Raw genomic sequence first — 18,125 nt, forward strand, 5'->3', positions numbered from 1 at the left:
TACTGTATCTTACTTAATGCATAACTAATAAGAAATTACTGCAGAAGTAATAGGTAATTCTTCATTAACACCTAAGTCACTACTATTAACTACTAAGGAAGATGTGTTAACTAATCAGTATGTAATAGCATTTTATAGTTGTGTTAAGTAACAATTAGCTAATCAATAACTATTGAATTCAGTCATGCCTCCTGATGAACTACTTTTAATTATCTACTAATTCAGCTTCAGGAGAAATAACTATTGAGTAACTACTAATGAACAGTCGATTAATTACAATTACAATCATATCATAACAATTAGCCATTACAATATTCAGGTTGTGGCCCTTTCTTCTTCCTTACTTCTAATGTTATTATTTATAATTTAGGATTTAATTTGCAATCCTGTAACCTTCAACTCTTTAATAGATTATGGCATATTTATATTATTATTATTTAAAAATTATTGTTTAATTTTTGTCTATTTAATGTTTATGTTTAGCTAAAACTTCAAGGTTTAAATTGATTTAGAGATTACCTAAGTTTCAGTTACAGGATTGCAAAAAAAAAAAAAAAAGAAGAAGAAGAAAAAGAATACAATAAAACAGCTCATGTAATATTTAGTTTGACTCCTTGAGGTTGATTATCAATCGGAAGATAAATTATTTCACGGATCATTTACTGAAAAAAGTAAGTTTCAGGCTCTATATTTGCATGTTATTTGTGGAAAGTGCCACAGGTAATGCACAGCAGTAATGCATTTTACTTCAGTTTGATGTGTTGCATTGTTTGTTTTCAATAACCAATGAAATTCAGACTGAGGCAGCAAAAGTAGTGACTTCATTCACCTGCCACAAAGTCCCCAAATCCAATAGTGGTTAATGTGATGACAACAAAGTAGATAGCTTCCAAAGCACTCCAGTCTTCAATGTGCTGGAAGATGAGGGCGGGGATGGCCACAAACAGCAGGCACCCAAACAGGATGAACAGGACTGTGGATGTCACACGGATTTTAGTTTGGCTCACGTTCCATTTCTGAGAGAAAAAAATCAGTCGAACAGAATGGAGGTGAGAATGGAAGGAGGCAAAGACCATTAAGTACATTATAATCACTGCAGAACACAGTTACACGATGTTTGACCAGACACCATCTGAAAACATTCACTCTTATGCAACACCTACCGATATAAAATCTAGTATTCACTGTCCTACATGAGACTCTTGCAGTATTAATAAATAATTGCTTCATTAAAAATTAATGAATTCTAAGGGACAGTTCATACAACAATAAGAATTTTGCATTAATTTACTTACCCTCATCTCATTTCAAATCCATATGAGCTTCTTTGTTCCAGGGAGCACACAAGAAGTTTGAAAGAATGTTTATCCTGATGTTTTATATAGAATGAAAGTGGATGGGGACCAGGGGCTGTCAAGCTCCAAAAGGATACAAAAAGCACCATAAAAGCAAAACAAACACATACACTATATTCCAAGTCTTTCGAAGCCATATAATAGCTTTGTGTGAGGAACACATTGAAATTTAAATCATTATTCAATAAAAACATTGCCTTGACTTAGTCACCATTCACTTTCATTGTATGGAAAAGAGCAGCTTGTGCATTCTGCTAAAAATAACTCATTTTGTGTTTCATAGAAGAAAGTAAGTCGTAATGGTTTTGTAAGGCATGAGGATGAGTTTCAGGAAAATTCAGGAAGACTGAATTTTTATTTTAGGAGTCAATTTCCCATAAAATTTCAAACTGTTCAAACTGTCATTTGACCCAGAAAACACTGCTGTAAAATTGTACTTGTGTTTTCTACTGTACTAGTGCTTAAAGGGAAAAAGATCAGATCAGCCATGCAGGACTTTATTTTTAATTTATGTTCTGAGAGATGTGCATCTTTCGTGCATAAGGCTGGAGCTTAACTGAAAGGACTAAATAATGTTTAAAGTAGTGATCGACCACTAGGGGTTTTTCAGTTGCCAATGCTGATTCTTCTATCTTAGGTCATATGACCATATTTAAAAACTCTGGTGCATCCCATGCCGTATGTCATAAATCATTATATCGTGAACACGAATTCGGGCACTGGCAAGGGTGTTCATCAACTGAAACCTGGGACACTGATGACTAAAACACAGAAGTGTTCATTAAAACACAGTTGGTAATAATTATCAACATTGCTCTACATCGTGCATTTTTGTTGTTGATACTAAAATATACAGTGCATTATGATAGGTAAATTACATTAAAAGTAATTACAATTAAAAACTGTATATATATATATATATATATATATATATATATATATATATATATATATATATATATATATTATTTTTATTTTTTTACAATTTACAATTTCTTTCCCTTTCATGCACATAATGGATGAAAGATAATTGCAAACAAATCCTCAGAAGACATGATGACATTTCCAGTAAGGGAACACAGTGTGCAATGACGCACCCTTGATTTTACACTGCATTCTGGGCATTTTTAGAGAGCAAAAATTTCAGTGCACTGGAACGATTTTGCGATTGGGACAGCCCTAGAAATTGCCGACTCCCTGGTTAGTGCCCTGACTACTGAACTACACTAGGGAGCTGATTGAGATGCACCCACACGCTTTACTTCAAGTAACCTGTCAGTGTTTTGTAAGAACCTTTAGGGAAATCTTTTTTAATATTATTTTCTTGCGGGGTAAAAGACGTAATAATTGAAAATACAATTTTTAAAAAGAAATAAAAAACTTGAAAAACTGATGTGAAAAGTATATGCGAAATATGTTCTCAAATTAACAAAAACATATTTTAACTGTTAATTGATACCGATAACCCAAAAAGCCAAATACAGGACGACTTAATCAACTTTCATTCCATAACTAGTTTAAAGAGTTTAAAGAGATAAAATACTTAATGCCCAAAAAATCCTTCTTTCAGGATATGAAGAAATTGTGTTTACTATGATCTAAACAAAGAAATAAACATACCAGAAATAAATAATTCACTATGGCAAATAAACAATAAACTGTGTTTTTCACAGTAAACAGCAACGTTCAACAACACGACTCAGCAGAAAATGAAAGTGTGTGCATGTGCAAAGCATGTAAACAAGAGGCACTTAAGTGATTACATTGAATCATCAAAAGTGTCAGTGTTCTGCAGCACAGAAGAAGCCCTATAGTAGTCAGCATGCATTTCTGCCAAACAATCATTATTGCGACACAGGGGATTATTGAAAAATACAATACAATTTCAAATTGTTTTCCTAACTAAATGTAATAATAGTGTTGTCTAGATGTAATCAGGTTCTTTTGTGAACTCATGATTCTATATTTTTATGGTGGTAAATTCACATAATTTGTTTCCCTAAAAATATCTCACATAATTGGTCTAATCTGTTGTATTTTTTTGTTTTGCCACTGTGCTGCTCAACTTAAGTTGAAAAATAATAATTTATGTTTATGTATTTCTTTGATACGTACCTGATATAAACTCAGGAATAAAAGTGTTGACGCAAGAAAATACTGCACAAGTAAAATGATTCACCGTATGAAAAAGTGATATGTTACAGTCAGCTGGTCATTATAACAAAATAACCCTGATAGTGATATAAGGCGCCTCCTCTTCATGTTGCGGTCTTGATCTTTCTATGAAGTGGAGGGGTCTTGCATCACACTGAAGAGCTTTATTTTGCAATAAAGCAGACTAAATATTAATCCTCTTTTTCAAACAAATAAATTAATTCAACTTATTCTATTATGTGCTCTGAGAGACACAAAACAAGCGTTGGATATTGATTGCCAGGGACAATGGTCAATAGTACAAAAATATTTGACCACAAAATGGCACAACTGATTAATCTAGTATTTCAGAAAGGTGTGTAATAAAAAGTAGTGATATTAAGTGATATAAAATATTTGTACAATCAATACTGATGTAAAGATCTGGTTTGCTTTGATGACACACTCACCACAAACATCTTTTCCACTTTGGCAATTCCTTTGCCGAATATGGTTCCCAGCTGATCGCCCACTCCAGCCAAGAGGAACCCAAAGAGTGGAATCCCCAGGAGGGCATAGATAATGCAAAAGATCCTGCCACCCTTTGTGTGTGGAGAGACGTTTCCAAACCCTGCAGTAAGAAGAAATGCAAATCGGTCAGGAGGTCTCTAATCCTAATGATTCTAGAGATAATATGTGGATACAACAGCAAGTGGATTGATCTGGCAAAACCAATAGATAGATTTTGATGACTTCATATTTATTTATGGACTATTTGGGACCTAAGACTAAGATTTATGTATTACTTAACTCTAACATTTTCATATATTTTGAGCCCTCTAAAATATTTATTATTTCCATGTGGAAAAAAGGTCTTATCTGGGAAGCCGTTTAATAATAACTTTATAATTACAACTTAATTTTTATAGCTCCTTTCAGTGATTTAGCACAATGTGCTTCAAAAAACATAAAACCAAAATACACAAAGTAAAAAACAACACATTCACATAATAATAAAAGAAAGTCTATACAAATGAGTTTTTAAAGGAGACTTAAAAACAGACACAGACTCGCAGATAATATCCCAGGGCAGTTTGTTCCATTATCGTGGGGGCTTCACTACAAAAATCACCTTTAGTTTTGTATCTGGATCTTGGAACAGCCAAATGTTCACGACAAGATTCATAAGTCACTTGTCTGTCTTGCGTTTCGTTGTCTGTCTTTGTGTGAACACGCAGTTTCAGTTGTATTCCCTGCCGTGCGCTCTTCGGTCTGACTTGTTTCATGTTGAGAACATGGTGTCTGGGTCCTGACTTCCAGTCTTCACGTTGTGCTGAGGTTCGGTCACTTTGGTCTAATGTGTCAGGTGTGTGTGTTGGTCGAACTCTTGTACAGGTGTCCTGTCTTGTTTTTGTCGCCTGTTGCGTGCATCACATGGCGTTTGCCTCGCGATGTACGTTAAGGTTTTGTTTAGAGTGAGAATGCGTGGCATCATTTTTTTTTTGCCATTTGTTGGCATGGGTGTTACGAATGGGCAGCGAAGGCAGACGAGGAGATGCGGATCCAAATGCAGTTCAATTTTATTAACCAAACAAACAAGGCAGGTACAAGGAAAATTCGGGAACAAAGGAAAAACCCTCAATGGGGAAATAAACACAAGACTGAGGAAACAGGTAGGGAACACATACCGGGCTAACAACATTCAACGAACGACAAGGAGTGAACAAAAAGCAGGACTTAAATACACGGTGAGTGATGACTGAATAAGACACAGGTGAGAACAAAATGGCAGTGATGATGGCAGGTGGATTCTGGGAAGTGTAGTTCTTTAACAATGACAAGTGAACACGAAGGCTAACAAAGAGACTAAGGGGCTACACAAGGGACAAAAGTGAAAACTAAGGAATGCAAAGGTGACAAAAATGGCAGACAAAGGGCAACAGTGAAACAAGACAAGGAATTCCTAACATAGCCCCCCCTCAAGGATCGGATTCCAGACGATCAAAATAACATAAAACAAAACAAAAAATGGGAAGAACAAATGTCCATTGACTGGGGGGGAAGCTTGTGGTGGGCAGGCAGACCAAGGGGAGCAACGAAGGGCAGACAGGCAGTCCAGGGGGCCACGAGGGGCAGACAGACAGTCCAGGGGGCAACGAGGGGCAGACAGGCAGTCCAGGGGGCAACGAGGGGCAGACAGGCAGTCCAGGGGGCAACGAGGGGCAGACAGGCAGTCCAGGGGGCAACAAGGGGCAGACAAGCAGTCCAGGGGGGCACAGAGGGCAGGCAGGAAGTCCAGGGGGGCACAAAGGGCAGGCAGGAAGTCCAAGAGGCACACAGGGCAGGCAGGAAGTCCTGGGGGGCACACAGGGCAAGGACAGGTTCAGGTGGTCTGGCTCGCTGGCCACAGGGCAAGGGTAGGTTCAGGAGGCCTGGGAGCTGGCCACAGGGCAGGGACAGGTTCAGGTGGTCTGGGAGCTGGCCACAGGGCAAGGGTAGGTTCAGGAGATCTGGGAGCCGGCCACAGGGCAAGGGTAGGTTTGGGGAACCTGGGAGGAGGCCACTGGACCGGGTCAGGAGGCCTGGGAGGAGGCCACAGGGCAGGGACCGGTTCAGGAGGCCTGGGAGCTGGCCACAGGACGGGAACAGGGTCAGGAGGCCTGGGAGGAGGCCACAGGACAGGGACCGGGTCAGGGGGCCTGGGAAGAGGCCATAGGACAGGGACCGGGTCAGGAGGCCTGGGAGGAGGCCATGGGACAGGGACCGGGTCAGGGGGCCTGGGAAGAGGCCATAGGACAGGGACCGGGTCAGGAGGCCTGGGAGGAGGCCACAGGACTGGAACTGGGTCAGGAGGCCTGGGAAGAGGCCACAGGACAGGGACCGGGTCAGGAGGCCTGGGAGGTGGCCACAGGATGGGAACAGGGTCAGGGGGCCTGGGCAGAGGCCACAGGACAGGGACCGGGTCAGGAGGCCTGGGAGGAGGCCACAGGTCAGAAACAGGGTCTGGGGCCCTGGGAGAAGGCCACCAGACAGGGACAGGTTCAGGAGGCCTAGCCGAGGGAGGTAGCGCCGTAGGAGGCTCTAGAGGCGGAGCCGTAGGAGGCTCGAGAGGCTTGAGAGGCGGAGCCCTGGGAGGCTCGTGAGGCTCGAGAAGTGGAGCCCTAGAGGGCTCGGGAGGCGGAGCCGTAGGGGGCTCTGGAGGTGGAGCCGTAGAAGGCGCTGGAGGAGGAGCCGTAGGAGGCGCGAGAGGCGGAGCCCTAGAAAGCTCTGGAGTCTCTGGGAGCAGAGCCGTAGGAGGCTCGTGAGGCAGAGCCCTAGAAAGCTCAGGAGTCTCTGGGAGCAGAGCCGTAGGAGGCTCAGGAGGTGGAGCCGTAGGGGCTCGGGAGGTGAAGCCGTAGGAGGCTCTGGAGGTGGAGCCGTAGGAGGCTCTGGAGGAGCCGTAGGAGGCTCGAGAGGCGGAGCCCTAGAAAGCTCTGGAGTCTCTGGGAGCAGAGCCATAGGAGGCTCGGGGAGAAGGGCCGTGGAAGACTCGAGAGGCTCTGGAGGCGGAGCCCTGGAAGGCTCGAGAGGCTTGAGGGGCGGAGCCCTAGAAGGCTCGAGGGGCGGAGCCCTAGAAGGCTCGAGGGGCGGAGCCCTGGGAAGCTCGGGAGGAGTTCTAGAAGACTCGGTAGGCGGAGCTCTGGAGAGCTCGGAAGGCAGAGCTCTGGAAAGCTCGGGAGGCAGAGCTCTGGAAAGCTCGGGAGGAAGAGCTCTGGAAAGCTTGGGAGGCAGAGCTCTGGAAAGCTCGGGAGGCTCGGAAGGCGGAGCTCTGTAAGGCTCGGGAGGCGGAGCTCTGGAAAGCTCGGGAGGCGGAGCTCTGGAAAGCTCGGGAGGCTCGGAAGGCGGAGCTCTGGAAAGCTCGGGAGGCGGAGCTCTGGAAAGCTCGGAAGGCGGAGCTCTGGAAAGCTCGGGAGGCTCGGAAGGCGGAGCTCTGGAAGGCTCGAGAGGCTTGAGGGGCGGAGCTCTAGAAGGCTTGAGGGGCGGAGCCCTGGGAAGCTCGGGAGGAGCTCTGGGAGGCTCGGAAGGCGGAGCTCTGGAAAGCTCGGAAGGCGGAGCTCTGGAAAGCTTGGGAGGCTCGGAAGGCGGAGCTCTGGAAAGCTCGGGAGGCAGAGCTCTGGAAAGCTCGGGAGGCGGAGCTCTGGAAAGCTCGGGAGGCGGAGCTCTGAAAAGCTCGGATGACGCTGGTTCTGGGACGGTCATGGCTAATGGCGCTGGCTCTTGGACGGTCATGGCTACTGGCTCTGGCTCTAGGACGGTCATGGCTACTGGCTCTGGCTCTTGGACGGTCATGGCTACTGGCGCTGGCTCAGGGACGGTCGAGGCTACAGGCGCTGGCTCAGGGACGGTCGAGGCTACAGGCGCTGGCTCAGGGACGGTCGAGGCTACAGGCGCTGGCTCAGGGACGTCGGAGGCTACAGGCGCTGGCTCAGGGACGTCGGAGGCTACAGGCGCTGGCTCAGGGACGTCGGAGGCTACAGGCGCTGGCTCACTGACATCGGAGGCTACTGGCTCGCTGACCGCTGGCAGGCGTGGCGCTGGCTCGCTGGCTGTGGCAGGCGTGGGCTCTGGCTCGCTGGACGTGGCTGGCGAGGCTACTGGCTCACTGGCCGTGGCAGGCGTGGGCTCTGGCTCGCTGGCCGTGGCAGGCGTGGGCTCTGGCTCGCTGGCCGTGGCAGGCGGAGACTGGTGAGCAGAGCCTTTCTCTGCTCGCTCGGCCGGGCGGACAGAGCTGGCAATGCTGGCTCGTTGGCCGTGGCAGGCGTGAAGGGACGAACCACGGGTGAATGGAGGGTTACCACTGTGGGAGGAGTGGCAGGGTTCTCCTCGATGACGCCCACAGTAAATGGTGAACCGCAGGCCAGCAGAGTCTCCTCCACGAACGCGTGGAGCGTCCAGCCACGCATTGCCTGTGGCAACCGCTCCTTGAGTGCACTGTTCAGGCTCGCCCGGAAAAACCCCACCAGGTCGGAGTCAGGGAATTTGGTGGCACTCGCAATCACGAGGAAATCGCGGATGTGGTCCTCCACCAGACGATTTCCCTGACTAAGGCTGAGCAGCTGACAGCTCGCATTTCGAACCGCTGGATCCATGTTTGGTCGTTCGTTCTGTTACGAATGGGCAGCAAAGGCAGACGAGGAGATGCGGATCCAAATGCAGTTCAATTTTATTAACCAAACAAACAAGGCAGGTACAAGGAAAACTCGGGAACAAAGGAAAAACCCTCAATGGGGAAATAAACACAAGACTGAGGAAACAGGTAGGGAACACATACCGGGCTAACAACATTCAACGAACGACAAGGAGTGAACAAAAAGCAGGGCTTAAATACACAGTGAGTGATGACTGAATAAGACACAGGTGAGAACAAAATGGCAGTGATGATGGCAGGTGGATTCTGGGAAGTGTAGTTCTTTAACAATGACAAGTGAACACGAAGGCTAACAAAGAGACTAAGGGGCTACACAAGGGACAAAAGTGAAAACTAAGGAATGCAAAGGTGACAAAAATGGCAGACAAAGGGCAACAGTGAAACAAGACAAGGAATTCCTAACAATGGGCTTATATTGCTTTAGTCTCTTGGCGATGTGTGCTCATGCCATTCCGGTGTTTTGTTGTCCTGTGAGAGTATGTGGCTTTGTTTTGTTTCTGTATCGCTGCATGTCTCTCTGATTGCTGTCATACCCCACCTCCTTGTTTGCCCGTTATTAGTTTATTAGCCTCACCTGTCCCCTGTTAACTAATTCCCCTTATTTTAGTCTCCTTGTGTTTGCTGTCCAGTGCCAGTTCGTCTCGTCTCCAGTCTTATGTGTCCTGTATTTCTAATCGGTCTGGCTTCCAGTCCCAGTCGGTCTGGTCGGTCCTGATTCCCCATTACCATCTGCCCCAGCCCTGGATTATAAATACTATATGTTTTCCCCTACGGGATAGTTTGTGTTTGTTTTTTCCACCCTTTGGGAGTTTTATGTTAGACATTTGTTTTTTATTTTTGTATTAAATAAAACTTTATTTTTCACTATTTGTGTTTGGGTCCTGAGCCTCTCTACTATCTACTATACAAGCTTGAAGAACATTTAAATTAGTCAGATCACTGGGATTCAACAACAAATATAACAGCAGGTCATCCGCATAGCAATGAAATCACAGTACCAAGAGGTAACATAGTGAAAACAATATTGGCCCTAACAGGGAACCTTGTGGACCACCACAATTAATTTTTGACACTACAAATTTCACTAACAGACACTACAAATTTCCTATTCGACAAATAGCCACCCCAGATTTTCCCACACATCTCTTCAATGTATCAATTAAAACTGAATGATCAGCTGTATTACACGTTGCAGTTAAATCAAGCAACACAAAAATTGAGCACATTCCGGCATCCTCCGCTGTCAATAAGAAATTGGTCAGTTTCTGTGGTTTTCTCTAAAAATTGACATAAATTTAAAAAAATATATATATATATGATGCACTACCTCCAACAGTTGCTTAGCTACAACTTTCTCTAATATTTTAGAGAAATAATAAAATATCAAATAATTTTGAGATTGTTCCATAGTTATTTTCAATGAAAGGATCTAATGAGGGCTTCATCAAAAGCGGTTGTACTATCGCAGTCTTTAACTCCTCTGGAACACATCCTGACACAAGTGAGCTATTTACTATAGACAACAAAGTTGGACCTATTGTCCCAATAACTTCCTTGAAAAGTCTTAAAGGGACAACATCTGTATGACAACTATATTTTTAACTGTTGTACAATCTTATAAACATCTTGCTCTGAAATTGGTGAGAAAGAATTCAACAAACTCTCCCTATAACTCGATTTTTTGGTCAAGGGGGGAAAAATTGATGCCTTTGAGACCTTATTAACAAAAAAAGTGTTACAATCTATCAGACAAAAAGCAGCACTAGACACAGAGTTGGTCAGATTATTAATTGTATTAAATATAATCCTAACATTATGGCAGTTATATGGCAGCTTTAACCGTCTTATGGTACAGCAATAAGGACCTTCATGTGCTCAAAGTGCTCAACGTGAACGTGAAGTTTAGTTGATTTCCAAGCATGTTCTAGCCTTCCTACACTTTCTTCTTATATTTACTTCTGACATAGTTCTTGTTTTGACAGGGGCAATTGAGTTTAATATTGTTTAGGGTATGATATCTCAAAAATGATCTTCGCTCTCCTCATTTGAATTGATATGTACAAAACTTCTTTCCTTTAAAGCAAGGGTGGGGAACCCTGCTACTTGAGGACCGCTGTCCTGCAGAGTTTAGCTCCAACCCTAATCAGACAAACCTGAGGTAACTAATCATGGTCTTGATTACTTGAAAAATGTAAGGGCATGTGTGTTTGATTAGGGTTGGAGCTAAACTCTGCAGGACAGTGGCCCTCCAGGAGCAGGGTTCCCCTCGCCTGCTTTAAAGGAACAGTTCACCCGAAAATGAAATTGCTCTCATCATTTACTCACAATCATGCCATCCCAGATATGTATGACTTTCTTTCTTCTGCAGAATATAAACAAAGATTTTTAGAAGAATATCTCAACTCTGTAGATCCATATAATGTACAGTATGTGAATGGTGTCCAAAACTAAAGTAACTTGTGGTGATGGTGGCGTGGTCGTGTGTCTGTCTGCGGGAGAGAGCTCCACCAGCTCAAAAGTGCAGGAGAGAGAGAGAGAGAGAGAGAGAGAGAGAGAGAGAGAGAGAGAGACTTGACTTTTAGGTCTTCTTTAATTGATCAATATAAACATAAGTGACCTATATTTAAAAAAAAATAAAAACCATTAAAACATCCATGTGTTTATATTTACCACAAAACAAAGGGATAGAAAAACAAAAACAAAAAATAATATAAATAAATAAAAAAACACTCATAAATTAAATACAAAACCTCCCTGATCATCAGCTTCACATATAAAACCATCAACTCCCCACACATGAAAAAAAGAATTAACATCATTAATGAGGCTAAAATACGCAAACTCCATCGTTAGTCTCTTCTTTATAAAACCTCTCATCATCAAAACAGTGTCCACACTTTCCCTCCCTTCTACTTTATTTCTTCTTGTACACCAAATAGCCAACTTTGCTGCACCGAACAAGAAGTTTAAAAAAACCACTTTGGATTTATATTTTGTTGAATATTTGGGACCAAAAATAAACAATTCTTGATTGAACTTTCCCAAAAGCTGCATACTCCAGCTTTCAATTAAACCCAAAATTTGATCTAAACGTGGACACTCAATAAAAAGATGAAAAACAGTTTCAGACACCCCACAGAAAGGACAACCCTCATCATCTGAGTCATTAAGGAGTGCTTTGTGTCTGTTTGTAGCTAAAATCCCATGCACAATTCTCCACTGAAGATCACCCACCCTCTTTTCAATGGGTCTTTTGTACAGGGACCGCCAGCTACCTTTCGGGAAGAGCCTGATTCAAACACCATAGACCATTTAGTGTCTCTTACATCCTTAAGATGTTGGAAATTTATGGTTTTTACACAAGCTCTGTAAAGTGTTTGTCTGCTCAAAATACTCAAGATATTTAGTTCTGGTATATCCATGGAAAGCAACTTGCTGCCATCCTCCTGCCAGTCTTCTTTTTTATGGAAACATGCAGTTCAGGAAAATGGGCATTATCTTTGGCATCACAGTTCACCGCAGGAGAAACTTTCATAAAATCCCTTATAGGAACAGGGAGGGCCTCCTCAAGATCATCCAACATCCTCTTGATAAAACGTTCAGACCTGAAGCCCACCTTTTGTGCCAATTCCTCTACAGATATCCAGCACAGTCCCCTGCGTAGATGGCATATTTTGGAGACTCCTGCTTTCAACATTGCCGACCTTACAGTGGCAGAGCTCAGCAACTCAACAGAGATAAGTGGATTGAAAAACAAAGGCTCTTCATATACCCACTGATTGGATCCTTCCCATTCTCTTGAAAAAGATAGAGTCTGCCAAGCTTGCAATACACTCTGGTAAAAACCAGCCAATCCTTCCAATGCTAGTCCATTAAAGGACATGACAAACCAGTGCTTATCCAACCCCATTCTTCTGTTTTTTGCAGCAAAGCACATGCTACGTCCATCCACTGCTGATGCTGCCCATATAAAAGACGCTGTGCCACTTGCAAACGGAAAACAGCAATCCTAGAACGAATGTCAATTAAACCTTGTCCTCCCTCATGAATTGGAAGGTATAGGACAGCAGCTTTTAGCCAGTGTTGTCCTGACCAGAAGAATTTAACAAGAGTCTTTTGAATATCTTCAATTATGTGTTTTGGAGGATCCAAAACCATCAACTTATGCCAAAGGGTGGAAGCTATAAGATTGTTGGCTATCAGGACTCTTCCCCTATAGGATAGCTGGGGTAGCAGCCATTGCCATTTAGACAAAGTTGCAAGCACTCCGTCTACTAACCCCTCCCAATTCTTCATCTTACATTCATCTTTACCAAGATATACTCCTAAAAATTTAAAACCGGACTTCCCCACTTGACATTTCCTTGTAATTCAGGTAAAGAGCTTCCTTCAGAACCACACCATAACGCCTCTGTTTTTTGCCAATTAAGTTTGGCTGATGATGCTCCTTCATAAATATTAAGAGCTTCCTTTATAACTTGAACATCATGCGTATTCCTAACCATAACAGTTATATCGTCTGCATAAGCGGAAAGTTTAATAGCTTCAGCTTCTGGCTTATTACTTACTAGAATACCCGTCAATTTACTTCTTAATAAACAAAGTAGAGGCTCTATTGCCAAGGTATATAACTGACCCGACATAGGGCACCCTTGCCTTATCCCTCTTTTCATTTGAATTGGTACACTCAAACCTCCTCCTATTTTAACCATGCTTACAGCATCAGTATATAATATTCTTATCCATGATAAAAAATGTTCTCCAAACCCATAACACTTAAGAACCTTAAAAGGTAGTGATGATCTACACGATCAAAAGCTTTCTCCTGATCCAGAGAAAGCAAACCAAAATCAACATTATATATTCCAGCATAATCCATGATATCTCTCATTAAAAACAAATTATCATAAATAGACCTTTTTGGTATACAATATGTTTGGTCTTTTTGTACCAATACATCAAGAACACCTTTAAGTCTGTTTGCCAAACACTTTGATAATATTTTATAATCGGAACATAGGACCGCTACTGGTCTCCAGTTTTTTAGCAGACAAAGATCTCCCTTCTTCGGGATCAAAGACAGAACTGCTCGTTGACAACTTTTTGGTAGAACCTCAGCTTTATAGCTTTCTTGTACAACTTTAAAAAAGTCTTTTCCGATTATTCCCCAAAAAGTTTTATAAAATTCTGCTGGTAATCCATCGATTCCTGGTACACGACCAGATGAAAGTTGATTCACTGCTTTTGTAACTTCCTCAAATGTCAGATCAGAGTCCAAGTTCTTTACATTTTCTTCATCCAGTACAGGCAAGTTGTTAAAAAGTTCATCTGCGTCAAAGTTTCCTGTGCACTCTTTAGCATATAAGTCCACATAGAAATCAACAGCAAGTCTCCTCATTTCCAAAGGATCTGAAGTAACATTCCCATCAGGTGTGCGTAATGCATGCATATAGTTTGTATGAACACACTTCTTATTCAAATTAAAAAAGAATTTCGTGGGGGCATCCATGTCATGTAAAGAAACAAAATGTGATTTTACAAGAGCTCTTTTTACCTTTTCATTTAACATATTACTTAACTCTTGTCTCTTCAGTCTAAAATCATCTTGTAAATTTACATCGTTTTGATCAATTAACTTATTTTGAATTTTTAAAATATCTTTCTCCAATTCTGCCATTTTATATTTAATTTTACAGGAAGTATGTGCCATAAATTGTTGACAGAAAAGCTTGATCTGCGTTTTCCCTATTTCCCACCACTGAAGCAGATTTTCATAATCATTTTTCCTTCAACCCAACAATTCCAAAACATTTTAAAATTCTCATAAAAATTTACATCTTGAATTAATTTAATATCAAACCGCCAATGAAAGAATTGTGGTTTTGTTTCTGATAAAACAACATTCACTAAAATGAGCTGATGATCAGAGATAACACAGGGTGTGATATATGCACCCATCACTCTATTACACTGATTATTATGTAAATAAAATCTATCCAGACGTGCCGCACTGACTCTATCTACTGCCACTTTAATCCAACTATATTGTCTCACGTTTTTATTTTTTTCCCTCCACACATCTACTAGCCCTAACTGAGTGATTATTACTTTCAAAACTTTAGCAGAAGGAGGATGTGGTTCTTCTCCAATCCTATCAATAACAAAATCAAGGGTGCAATTAAAATCTCCACCTATAATTAAAAAATCTTCTTGTGAAAGAGAAACAAGAGTATTTTTTAGCATCTCAAAAAGCTTAATTCTGTCCTTACCAATATTTGGTGCATAGATATTAACAAAGACAAAACACAAATCTTTTATTTTAGCTTTAATTAAAAGAAGTCAGCCCTTTTCCAATTCATTAATAGATAAAATATTTACATTTAATTCGGGAGAAAACAATATTGCCACCCCTGCACTTAAATTTGTCCCATGACTAAGAAAACACTGACCATCAGACCACAAACCCCAATCTACTTCATTATTTATATCACTGTGTGTTTCTTGTAGAAACATCACATTAATTTCTTTTAGCTTTATGCATTCTTTTTAACAATGACCATTTATTACTCAGCCCTAAGACCATTTACATTTAGGGACCCCACTCGTAGGACATCCATAATAAAATAGTGTAGGAAAGCAGAAATAAACAGAAATGTGAGAAGAATACCAGGAAAAGGATAGATACCCATCGTGCACTTATTTTAGTTTACCTTTCACGGCTCGGCATTTCGCCCTGCCTGGTTTTACTCCTTGCCTAATTGTTGTTATGTATTTTTTAATCGAAACCTTTTCTGCTGGGATAATTCATCTAGGGTGCAATCTTGTCTTACATTTATAACAGATAACACAAATTTATTTAAATCTGGAAAAAACTTATCAATTTCAACACTTTTACCCTTTGTCTCATCCAGAAATGCATTGATCTGCTCAACTGTATACAGATCACTTCCACTATTTGCCACATCAAGGTCAGCACATGACTCATCATCTCTACAACTCTCTACAGTTGCTTCTGACAAATCATCCATTTCTTCGCTTTGCCCCTCATGCGTCTCATTTTCCTGTACTAGACCACCACAAACATCACTCTTACCAACCCCACTACAACTTGGAACCTCAGCATCAATAACATCTTCCGAAACATTCGGTCTTACCTCGGTGTTCGTATCTGCCATTTCAGGTTGTTGCGGTGTACTTTCCATCACAACCTGCGGCTTGTCAGATGTTTCAGTTGGGCCTCCCTCTTCAACATTACGCGCTTTGTGTGGGCAGGTGAAGCGTTTGTGTCCAATATCCCCGCATTCAAAGCAACGCAAAGTCTCCGTACTAGCGTACACCATATATGAACTCTCTCCGTGAGAGATCCGAAACGATACATCAAGCGTTTTAGTGGGAGAGCTCAAAAACATGTAAACGTGTCTCCTAAAAGATAATACGTGTTTCAGTGCAGCGTTTTTACACCCCAAGGAATCTCTTTTATAGCGCCGGCAATTTTGCCAAATCTAGTCAGCTCTTTAATAATACTCTCATTGCCGACGAATGGGGAACATTTGAGATTACAATTTTCGATGCTGGTGCCGACAACGGTGTAATAGGCACATACGTTTCATTGATCCATATTCCGCTTTCAATTAGGTTTTTTACTTGAAATTCATTTTTCAAAAAAACAACGACTGCCTTATTCATTCTTGAAGCAGAACTAATGTTTTCATTGCCAACCTTGGCTCCTACAGCAAGGAGAACATCCTCAATAGAGGTATTCGCCTCCGGGGCACACCTGAAACCATTTCGGAGGGTTAGAGGCGACGCTCCCCGTGGGGGTAGACGTCATACTGCCTCACACACCACGCGATATATAACCTATAAAAAATAAATAAAAATAAAAATAAAAAACGTGCTCAAAGATGTGAAAAAAATAAATAAATAGATAAATAAGTAAATAAATAAATAAATAAGAAAATTCGAGAAAAAACGAAAAATCAGCTTGAAAAAAGCAGAACGCTCTCACACACGTGTCTCTCACACAGCACTCGCTCCCAACACGCACACCGGAAGTGAGAGAGAGAGAGAGAGAGAGAGAGAGAGAGAGAGAGTGTGAGTGCCCTGAGAGCACAAACTCGATGCTTGCTGAGTGTATTTGTTCTCTGAGTGTTTAAATAGTTTCTTTTGTTATCTGATTGAGTGTCTGTATCTACATGAATAGACTGCATTAAGTCACCCCAGAACCTGAGACAGAAAAATAAAAGTCTTGCCAGTACTGCTTCATTGTCTCCTGATTCCTCCATTGCCCAAGAGATCTTCTTAACATTAACGTTTTCACTATAAATACTGACATCAGAAGTCTCCTTGGCGTTCATGATTTCAAGCTTGACTTGACTTTCTAGTGCCATCTAGCACTCTGTGCATGCGTCAAGTACTAAAAAGTGTAATCTAGCTTGAAATCATGATGGTGCCTAGAGACTGCATTGATAAGATTTACTGTCAAAAGTGGTTATATTTTGGCCCGTTCTCACCCAAATCCGGTTAGATCACTTCAGAATACATGGATTAAACCACTGGAGTCTAATTAATTTATTTTATGCTGCATTTATGTGCTTTTCTTTGCATTGTATGGACCTACACAGCTGAAATATTCTAAGATATTGCTGAGATAAGTCTTACACATCAGGAATGGCATGAGGGTGATTTTTGGGTAAACTATCCCTTTAAGTCCAGATGATTGAGAGACTCCTTAGGGTACAAAGTGGCCCCCTAAAGTTGGAAACCTTTCAATACATAGGTGGTACTGGGGCTTTGATTAACTATCTGTCGATTTAACTCAAGTATGGTACAATAGTTTGCTTATTTTGCGGCACTTATTTGACAATGTTGACTACATAGGAGAATGCTGAAAAGTAGCATGGAAGTAGGTCTTTGTGTGCCCTGTTTCCCAGCCCATTTGACACAGACTGACAGATAATAATCACAACATATTTATGTAATATAATACTGAACTGGTTGAAACTTTATTATTTTGTTGCATCAAAATCTTCTAAGATATTGCTGACAATCTAATTAGTATTATTTCAGCAAATTTGGTCAAATAGCAAAACAATCAATAAATAAATAAATAAAAAAGATTCCACTTAGGATAGAGCACTCAAAAGAGTGATGAGGGTGTTTCAAAAGAGTTTAATTTGATTTAGTCTGCGGTTCTATGAGAATTTAGGTTGGGCACCTTATTTATCTCTCAGGGAACATTAGGGCTATATTACGCAGTGTCTCCCACTGAAGATTGCATTAACCTCTAAATTTAGCCAATGAAAAGACAGAGCAAAGCAGATACAAATTTTAACCACATGTACCGGTAATTGGGATGAATTACAGCTGCGTAAAAAAATTCATTTTAACATTAATTCAAGCCAAAAATATGAGTAACAAAAACAAATGCACAGTACTTAGACAAGGTC

General features: G+C 41.6%; 1 protein-coding gene across 1 annotated transcript in view; it reads right to left on the bottom strand.

Annotated features, from left to right (window-relative positions):
• Nucleotides 1-18,125, bottom strand: part of kcnk2a (potassium channel, subfamily K, member 2a) — a 53,750-nt gene that overhangs the window by 14,436 nt on the left and 21,189 nt on the right. Inside the window, exons 4-5 of the mRNA XM_052153204.1 lie at nucleotides 3,959-4,119; nucleotides 830-1,016 (exon numbers count right to left, since the gene is read on the bottom strand). Of these exons, the coding sequence (XP_052009164.1) occupies nucleotides 830-1,016; nucleotides 3,959-4,119 (348 nt within the window). The remainder of the gene's footprint in view (nucleotides 1-829; nucleotides 1,017-3,958; nucleotides 4,120-18,125) is intronic.

Source organism: Xyrauchen texanus, chromosome 22 (assembly GCF_025860055.1).
Source record: "Xyrauchen texanus isolate HMW12.3.18 chromosome 22, RBS_HiC_50CHRs, whole genome shotgun sequence".
Classification (NCBI taxonomy): domain Eukaryota; kingdom Metazoa; phylum Chordata; class Actinopteri; order Cypriniformes; family Catostomidae; genus Xyrauchen; species Xyrauchen texanus.